Source organism: Stomoxys calcitrans, chromosome 1 (genome assembly GCF_963082655.1).
Source record: "Stomoxys calcitrans chromosome 1, idStoCalc2.1, whole genome shotgun sequence".
In the NCBI taxonomy this organism is placed as follows: domain Eukaryota; kingdom Metazoa; phylum Arthropoda; class Insecta; order Diptera; family Muscidae; genus Stomoxys; species Stomoxys calcitrans.
The window spans coordinates 86,438,851-86,449,157 of NC_081552.1; the positions used below are offsets into that span (position 1 = coordinate 86,438,851).

Consider the following 10,307-nt stretch of genomic DNA (forward strand, 5'->3'; position numbering starts at 1 on the left):
TTCTAGAGGGCGCAATTCCTATCCGATTTGGCTGAAATTTTGCATGACGTATTTTATTTTTACTTTCAACAACTGTGTCAAATAAGGTTCAAATCGGTTCATAACCTGATATAGCTGCCATATAAACCGATCTGGGATTTTGACTTCTTGACCCCTAGAGGTCGCAATTATTATCCCATATGCCTGAAATTTGTACGACGGATCCTCTCATGACCATCAACAAACGTGTTTATTATGGCCTGAATCGGTCTATAACCCGATACAGATCCCATATAAATCGTTCTCTCTATTTTACTTCGTGAGCCCCAATGGGCGCAATTCTTATACGAATTGGCTGAAATTTTACACAGGTCTCCAACATATAATTTAATTGTGGTCCGAACCGGACCATATCTTGATATCGTTTTAATAGCAGAGCAATTTTTTTCTTATATCCTTTTTTGTCTAAAAAGAGATGCCGGGAAAAGAACTCGACAAATGCGATCCATGGTGGAGGGTATATAAGATTCGGCCCGGCCGAACTTAGCACGCTTTTACTTGTTTTGCCTAAGAAGAGATGCCGGGAAAAGAACTCGACAAATGCGATCCATGGCGGAGGGTATATAAGATTCGGCCCGGCCGAACTTTGCACGCTTTTACTTTTTTAGTTCATATTTTGACTCCTCTGTCAAAATAACTTTGTTCCAAATTGATTCAGGCATATTTATATACTTTTTTGCAAAAGCCAATTGTTTTCTTCTATTGGCTGCTCGTAGGAGAGTTTTTTTTCTTAGCGAATACACTTTTTAAACCCCTTTCATTAAGTCTTTTTTGGACAGTTCGAGTCGAAATGTTTAATTCTAGCTTCTTTTTATACCCTCCACCATAAGATGGGGGGTATACTAATTTCGTCATTCTGTTTGTAACTACTCGAAATATTCGTCTGAGACCCCATAAAGTATATATATTCTTGATCGTCGTGACATTTTATGTCGATCTAGCCATGTCCGTCCGTCTGTCCGTCCGTCCGTCCGTCCGTCCGTCCGTCCGTCCGTCCGTCCGTCCGTCCGTCCGTCCGTCCGTCCGTCCGTCCGTCCGTCCGTCCGTCCGTCCGTCCGTCCGTCCGTCCGTCCGTCCGTCCGTCCGTCCGTCCGTCCGTCCGTCCGTCCGTCCGTCCGTCCGTCCGTCCGTCTGTCTGTCAAAAGCACGCTAACTTCCGAAGGAGTAAAGCTAGCCACTTGAAATTTTGCACAAATACTTCTTATTAGTGTAGGTCGGTTGGTATTGTAAATGGGCCATATCGGTCCATGTTTTAATATAGCTGCCATATAAACCGATCTTGGGTCTTGACTTCTTGAGCCTCTAGAGTGCGCAATTCTTATCCGATTGGAATGAAATTTTGTACGACGTGTTTTGATATGATATCCAACAGCTGTGCCAAGTATGGTTCAAATCGGTTCATAACCTGATATAGCTGCCATATAAACCGATCTTGGGTCTTGACTTCTTGAGCCTCTAGAGTGCGCAACTCTTATCCGATTGAAATGAAATTTTGCACGACGTGTTTTGTTATTATATCCAACAACTGTGCAAAGTATGGTTCAAATCGGCCCATAACCTGATATAGCTGCCATATAAACCGATCTTGGGTCTTGATTTCTTGAGCCTCTAGAGGGCGCAATTCTTATCCGAATGGAATGGAATTTCGCACGAAGTGTTTTGTTATGATACCCAACAACTGTGCCAAGTATGGTTTACATCGGTCCATAACCTGATATAGCTGCCATATAAACCGATCTTGGGTCTTGACTTCTTGAGCCACTAGAGTGCGCAATTCTTATCCGATTGGAATAAAATTTTTCACGACGTGTTTTATTATGATATCCAACAACTATGACGAGTATGGTTCAAATGGGTCCATAACCTGATATAGCTGTCATATAAACCGATCTTGGGTCTTGACTTCTTGAGCCTCTAGAGGGCGCAATTCTTATCCGAATGGAATGGAATTTCGCACGAAGTGTTTTGTTATGATACCCAACAACTGTGCGAAGTATGGTTTACATCGGTCCATAACCTGATATAGCTGCCATATAAACCGATCTTGGGTCTTGACTTCTTGAGCCTCTAGAGGGCACAATTCTTATCCGATCTGAATGAATTTTTGCATGAAGTATTTCGTTATGATATCCAACAACTGTGCCAAGTATGGTTGAAATCGGTCCATAACCTGATATAGCTGTCATATAAACAGATCTGGGGATTTGACTTCTTGAGCTTTTAGAGGGCGCAATTCCTATCCGATTTGGCTGAAATTTTGCATGACGTATTTTATTTTTACTTTCAACATCTGTGTCAAATAAGGTTCAAATCGGTTCATAACCTGATATAGCTGCCATATAAACTGTTTATGTGTGCGGGAGTGCACTTCGATCTGTGGGAAGATGGTGTATTGATTGAGTCCACTGCAAAAGTCAGAAGTAACACTTCACTAATGGCTTTGCATCTTCATAAGAATGGTTGGAGAATATGTTCCCAGTGAACATATGAAAACAAAAGGAATGAGAAAAAGCAGTGGAGTTAGGATTGAACAAATATGCTTGGATTTTATTGAGGGGGAATACGTCTTACCAGTATGAAGATGAACAGCGAATGAGACAGAAGGCCTCAGATTTTTTTGCGGAAATATCAATTTTGATGGGTTACTAATCGCGGCGAAAAAATACGTCATTTGATGAAACGTCAAAACAAGATTGTAAATAATCCAATATGGTTATCTGGGGATTTTCGATAAACAAATTGGGAATGTAGTTTGACCGTAAAATATGTAGGGGTTTTGGATGTAAACATTCCGCCCCCCTTGCAGTATTACTGCAACAAATAGTTCGTACCACATCAGAATTGATTTTCCGTTTACAATTCATGTTAATTTAGTATTAAAAAATATAATTTCTACAAATAATTTTCAAATTAATTCGCTAGGTTAGGAAAGTTATGTAATTCATTGTACTCTTAAGGTTATAAATACTTCTTTGTATTTTCAATTGAAAATAGAAACTAGATTTGTATTTTTATAATAATTTTAAAATTATGTACGTATATTGAAGTGTTGGTGTTAGGTTACATTTGCTTAAGTGTTCAGTTTGCTATTTAGAGTGAGTTCAGTTTTGTTGGATTTCAGTTGATGCGAGTAATAATTCAAAGTGCAAGGTAAAAACTACATTGGGCAACTGCCATAGATGGTCCATCCAAACATAGTATTCTGGGCAGTTGGCAGACCAGAATGGTTGGAAATGCCTTCTCTTATCACTAAAGAGTATATGTCGATACCAAGTATTACATCTATGGGGCCTGGTTTGTAGAATGAAGCGTCTGCAAGCATTATATTGGTGTATTTGGCCTTTATGGATTTTGAAAGCAATTTGCCGGGTGTGCGCACGGAAATTCTATTAGTTACGCGGAGTGTAACCTCGATTCGTATGTCTGGATCGTACACGGATGCCAAAACAATTGGGCAAATTGTCTCTTCGTTTAGAGTAAGCGTTGTAAGTCCCAATTGGCGCACTAAACTTGAAGATATGCGGCTATATTGGGATCCAGTATCAAGCAAACAACGTACTCTGCATTTTCCTTTGTTACCTTCGATTTCCACAACCACGGTTGGGAGTAGCGTAACTGTATTCTGCTTTAGGATAGCAGATAAAGAAGCATTGGAAGATTTATTTTCACACGATTTCGACCTTGCAGTTGGCTTCAAATTTGGATTTGAATCCGGATTTAGTATTGGATTCGGGTTTGGCTTTGGATGTGAATTTGGAGTTTTTGAGCTTCGGGATTTATTTTTGGACTGTTTTTGTTGTGTAGAATGAGGCCGTCCTTTTTGGCTCCGAGTTTGTTGTTGTGCCTTGTGCATATGAAGTAGGCTGTGATGGTTTTTTTGGCAGTACCGGCAACCAGTCGTTGTAAAACAAGAACCTTGGGAGTGCGAATGTGCCAAGCAGTTCTTACAGTAGCCGAATTTGTTTACCAGTTGAAGCCGTCTAATAGGTTCCATTTCCAAGAACTTTTTACATTTTCGGAGTGGATGGGTCCATCTACACAATCTGCATACATATTGCCCGGGCTTCTTACTATTTGGTTTACTGGCCTTTTGGTTACCACGCATTTTTTTTTTGCTAGGATTGAATGTAGTTTTAGTACCAATTAGATTTTAATCAAAGGATTAAAGTGTTAAAAGGTGGATTCGTTAGGAAGAACGACTAACTTTGTGATCGGCCTTGTTATTTTACCTTTCTCGGTAATAATCTCGGCGACACGGACTCGACCATCTGAGCCTGGACACACTTTCGAGATTCTACCCAATCGCCAACAATTTGGGGGCAAATTTTCTTCTCGAACTACAACCAACGAATTTTCTTCCAAGTTCGCAGTGGGATTTTTCCACTTGTGGCGCTTGTGGAGCTCTTTCAGGTATTCGTCCTTCCATCGAATACAAAAATGTTGGTGCATAATTTTTAATCGTTGCCATCGATTCACGAGGGATAATGAGACATTTTTCATATTTGGATCAATAGGCGTTAAAATCGGAGCCCCAATCAAGAAATGACCAGGTGTTAGGGCCGATAAATCGGATGATTCTTGAGATATAGGGCAAAGTGGGCGTGAGTTCAAACAAGCCTCAATTTTAGACAGTAAAGTTTGAAACTCTTCAAAGGTGTGTTTGGAATTCGCCGCCACCTTTCGGAAATGGGACTTAAAACTTTTTACCCCTGCCTCCCAAAGCCCACCCATATGTGGGGCTCCAGGAGGGATAAAATGCCATGCTATACCCTGGTGAGCATATTTGGACTCAAGTAACTGCTGGGATGATTGGAGGAAATCTCTTGCCAAGACCTTGGACGCACCAACGAAGTTAGTGCCATTGTCGGAATAGAGATGGAGAGGACATCCACGCCGTGAAGCAAATCTAGTAAAAGCCGCCAAAAACGTGTTGGTGGACAGATCTGATGTGGGTTCCAAATGAATGGCCTTGGTCGCAAAACACACAAAGACACATACATAGCCTTTGGTGATGCGACAGCACCGGCCGGAATAATTCTTTATATCGAATGGCCCAGTGAAATCCAGACCAGTGTGAGTAAAAGGCCTGAAAATTTCAGTTCTTTCTGGAGGCAGTGCGGACATCATTTGTCGCTGACACCGTTGCTTATAAAGGATGCACGGTTTACATCTGTTAATAATCGTCTTAATCAAATTTTTAACTTTGATTATCCAAAATTGCATACGAAGCAAACGGAGAACCAGTTGGTTGCCACCATGAATGGAAATCTCATGGGTGAATTTAACCAGGAGACGAGATAACTGGCTACTATACGGAAGTATAACCGGATGTCTTTCATTATACGACAAGACCGGAGATGATGTCAGCCTCCCACATATCCTCATAACACCTTCATCATCCAGGAATGGATTTAAACTTAATAATGAGCTTTTGGAGGCAATAGTTTTCTTCGCAGACAGTGCCAAATATTCGTCGGGAAAGTAAGCTTTCTGAGTCATGGAGAGAAGGCGGTTCTGCACCATCAAAACCTCTGATGGTGAAATTGTTGCCCTATGCCTCTGGTGCTTAGATCGGTATTTTGGATGCGTGCTGTGGAAAAACCGATATATGTATGCAATAACCCGAATGGCTCTTGAAAAAGAGGAAAACCTTTCCAGGATGTCGTCAAAATCACGAAAATAGGAAAAATGGACCTTCACAGTCTTCCTTTCAAGCTCAATAGGCTCGCTTGAACACTCGCTGAGCTTTGGCCAAGCATGCTTGGGGCTACTTAGCCACGATGGTCCATGCCACCATAGGTTGTTATTCAGAAGTTCAGTCGGATATATACCCCGACTGGCCAAATCAGCTGGATTAAAGTCAGACCTTACATGATGCCATTTAGAAACATCAATAACCTGGGTGATCCTTGATACCCGATTGGCCACGAACGTCGACCAAAAACAAGGAGGTTTACTAAGCCAAGACAGGACAATAGTGGAGTCCGTCCAACAAAACACTGAATAATCCTGGATATGTAATTGAGGAAGTAGGTGGTCAAGCATTTCAGCAAGTAAAGTTGCCCCACACAATTCCAATCGTGGAATCGAAAGTGTCTTCAATGGTGCAACTTTAGTCTTACATGAAACCAAATGGACGGATGTTGACCCCCTCTTACTGACCCGAACGTAGAGTGCAGCCGCGTATGCCTTCTCTGAGGCGTCACTGAAACCATGAAACTGGATATCACAATCTGGGCTATACTCAAACCACCTTGGCACGACAATGGAATTTATTGACGGATATGCAGACTGAAAACATCTCCAGCCAGACAATGATTGTGGGGAAACTTCCTCGTCCCACTTTGTACCTTCGGTCCAAATAGTCTGCATAATCATTTTCGCTATAACAATGCATGGGGCCAACCAACCGGCAGGGTCAAAGAGTTTGGAGATTTGCGATAAAATTTCCCTTTTCGTAAATTTGCAATTGTCGGGAAATGGTGAAGTAGAAAAGTAAAATGAATCAGAAGATGCATTCCAGCGAATGCCTAAAGTTTTAGCAGTACTTCGGTCATCTAAATTCAAAAAGTCCTCGGAAAGCAGTTGGTCAGTAGAAAGGTCGGAAAGGACCATCTTGGAATTAGATGCCCACTTCCTCATTGAAAAACCAGCGGACATCAAAGCTCTAATAAGCTGATTTCTCGACTCAATCGCATCCTCAATTGTGTGGGCACCTGCGAGAGCATCGTCCACATACATCGAATCCCGTAATATATGGGCTGCTAATGGAAATGACTCTTTCACATCGTCAGCCAACTGCAGGATAGTCCTTATGGCAAGGAAGGGGGCACAATTGACTCCGAAAGTCACCGTATCGAGTTCGTAGTCAGAAATACTTCCATTAGGGTCTATACGGTGAAGAATTCTTTGGAAAACTCTATGTTCCGGACGTATTAGTATCTGCCGATACATTTTCGTTATGTCCCCGTTGAATACATAACGGAAAAATCTCCACCTAAGAATGAGCACGACAAGGTCATTCTGTAAAACAGGGCCAGCATATAAAACATCGTTTAAACTGACACCATTGGATGAGGGGGAAGAGGCATTGAATACCACCCTCACTTTTGTCGTAGTGCTCTCGGGCTTTACAACGGCGTGATGGGGTAAATAATAATAATCGCAAGAGTGTACATCTTTAGGGGCAGAAACCCTGGACATGTGCTTTAAGGACGTATATTCCTCAAGCACTTTGTCATACTCGGACTTGAAAACTGGATTTCGGAGAAGACGTGCCTCATTCCTTATGAACTGTGCCATCGCACAGTTTCTAGAGTGACCGATGTTAACATCCTCCGGAAAACCCTCCCTAAATGGAAGTGAAACCATATATCGGCCCTCTTTATCCCTTGTAGTAGTCGCTGCATACAAATCCTCACAATACTGATCTGAACGAGATAAAAACGTCTTCCTTGGAAGGTCTTCCACCTCCCAAAAACGGGAAATCAGTGATTCTAGAGCAACTTCACAAAAATAAGACACAACTCTAGGAGATGAAGGAATGGATTCAGAAGGAATTGGACCTGTAAGGATCCATCCAAATACAGTTTCCTGTGCAAGCAACGATCCACAGACTTCTCGTCTAATGCCCGAGAGCATTATAAATGGAAGAATGTCCCCACCTAGAAGAAGATCAATTTTGGAACTTTCATAAAACCGGGGGTCTGCAAAAGGAATGTCGGGCAAATCGACTAATGAGTTCGGATGAAAGGTTCTCGATGGCAGGCTTCCTGACAAATGTGGTACCACCAGTGCTGAAGCCCAGACCTCAAAATTCGGATCCACTATTGAATTTAACTTGAAACGGCATTCCTTCTGAACGGAGGCGGAAATTGTATTATTTAACCCCGAAATACTCGCACTCATACGTTTGAACGGCAATTTAAGCTGATTGAACAACTTCTCGGAAATGAAGGTACCCTCAGAACCTGAATCAACTAGTGCTCTTGCCAGATAATCCAAACCATTATGACAAATCTTCACCATAGCCGTGCCCAACAGAACCCCTTTGGAATGACTTGAAAAGCATGTCTGTATTAAACCACCTCCGGAATTAGTGGACTGTAGAGTACAGGAATTTGGTATCGGAGATGTGACAGAACTGGAAGTGGTATGAGCGTTCGTATCGGGCTGGCCCTGGGTCGAAGGCGTCTGTTCTCGGTGTAGTAAAGAATTGTGGCGTTTGTTGCACTTCAGACAAGAAAACTTACTCGAACAGTGTCTCACGGAATGGGATTTGGAAAAACAATTTAGGCATAGACTCAATCTCTTAATTTCCGCCAACCTCTGATTCACACTCATTTGCAAAAACTTAGGACACTTTCGAATAACGTGAACCTCATTAGGGCACAGTTTGCAGTTGGACTCAGAAACTTTATTCTGAAAAGCCCTTATGTTCTTGCCCCCGGACTTCGGGCATGACCTCTGCCCCGTATTAGAGCCAGTCGACATCGTGTCCTTTTTACGGATTTCGGACACAGATTCTAAGGTCCTATGTCGATTTGTCAGAAATGTATCGAAGACAGACCATTTCGGAATTAAAGTTTTGTCCTCCAATGTCTGTTCCCATAAAGTAAGGGTCACGTCAGGAAGACGACTGGAGCATATATAAATGAAAATGGGGTCCCAACTGTCAACTTCAATGTCATAAAGCTTCAACATGGAGATGCAAGCATTTATGTCTCGCTGAAGAGACTTAAGTGCGCCGGCAGATTCTGAATGAATGGAAGAAATATTAAAAAGTGCCTTCAGTTGAGTGTTGACAAGAACCCGTTTGTTCTCGTACCGTGAACAAAGACTTCTCCAAGCCAAGGCAAAATTCTCCTGAGTCAAAGGGAATTTCCTCACTATCTCATTGGCCTCTCCCTTCGTCCTTTGAGTCAGATGAAATAGCTTCTCCACCGGACTAAGACGAGAATTCCGAATACAGACCGCCGTAAACATGTCCCGGAATGTGGGCCATGTGGGATAATCGCCACCGAATGTAGGAATTTCACATGGTGGGAGTTTAAATCCCTGAGGTTGATTCGAAGCCGTTGTAGAAATGGGTTGGGAGAGCTGTTGAAGCACCTCCCCTAAATGTTCAACGCATCGACAATAAGTTGAGAAAGCACTTCTAAACTTTGACTTGACCATTTCAACCTCAGAAGCCTTCTCGTCATTTCCCCCAAAAGGCATCTCATCCCCAACTGCCTCCTCTTCCAAATCGCCAAGGCATTGCTCGTAAACTGGCTTCAGCCTATCCCAAATTTCCTTGACTTCCTCCTTGTGCGTCTCAACAGCATAACATGAGGACAACTTGGTATGCTTATCATTAAGGAGTGCCTCAAATTCGACAAGCCTGTCAGACAATCGGATGAACTTATCCAAGGACATGATCGTATCTACATTCGATTGCCTTTATACAATCTCAAAAGCACCGTGGGAAGGCAGTAGATAAAAAAAATGTGGGGAAATGCACAGCAAACCAAAAATCGACTAGGTCGAATAATTCTGTTCCTTAACAGGAAGTCTCTATTCAAACAGATTTCGCCCGTAGACAAAATATAGAATTAATTCCTGTTAATCAAACAAGCGTAAAATGTACCTTCGAAACACAAAAGTATCTAGTCACACTGAAAAACCAAGAAAAAGAATATTCAACCACAAATGGATCCCAACAGAGATTCAAAAACATAAGTCATAGATACATCGCTAGGCTAAACTGCACTAGTGACGTCATGAATCAGCTGTAGCCTTATTCAAAACTGTTGGGGGTCAATAACCTCGAAAGAAGAAAGAAGGAATGGAGAACGGAGAACCGAAATATTTATAACTCAAGAGAGGAAATCAACCACTGCGCAGACTCCAATAAATACAGGCACCAGTGATGAAAATCAGATTGGCTCCAAACATAGAAGAGAAAATTGTACCCACAAGCGAACTTATTAGTACACAGCGCATGGGAGTAGTGTAGTCATAAAATAACTTGTTTGTACCCCTATGATACAATCGTATGACAAGTTATGATCACTGACAAAATGAAATGAAGCTTCTATGTGGAAAGATCACTTGTAAGAGAGTGCAATGGTTTGAGTGATAGAGAATAGGAGTGGTAATTAGAAAAAAAAGAGTTGACTTAGGGACAATGGGAATGAACAGAAGATATCGTAAATGACTGGATGATCTCAAATAACAACAAATAGCTGAAAATCAAAATAAGCATACATTCACTGCAAGAGAAATAA

General features: G+C 41.9%; 1 protein-coding gene across 1 annotated transcript; it reads right to left on the reverse strand.

Annotated features, from left to right (window-relative positions):
- Positions 1-4,333: 4,333 nt before the first annotated feature.
- LOC131996377 (uncharacterized) lies at positions 4,334-9,456 on the reverse strand. Its single transcript, XM_059366001.1, has 3 exons — positions 6,202-9,456; positions 4,809-5,529; positions 4,334-4,458 (listed from the first exon to the last, which is right to left on the reverse strand). Exons 1-3 carry the CDS (start codon positions 9,454-9,456, stop codon positions 4,334-4,336), a joined length of 4,101 nt encoding a protein of 1,366 aa, XP_059221984.1.
- Between the last annotated feature and the right edge of the window lie 851 nt (positions 9,457-10,307).

Coding starts and splice junctions, on each gene's coding strand:
- LOC131996377 (XM_059366001.1), bottom strand. CDS start 9,456: ATGTCCTTGGATAAGTTCATCCGATTGTCTGACAGGCTTGTCGAATTT. Junction 5,530..6,201: donor CGGCTGCACTCTACGTTCGG/GTCAGTAAGAGG, acceptor TCCATGACTCAG/AAAGCTTACTTTCCCGACGA. Junction 4,459..4,808: donor GTCCAAATATGCTCACCAGG/GTATAGCATGGC, acceptor ATTCGATGGAAG/GACGAATACCTGAAAGAGCT.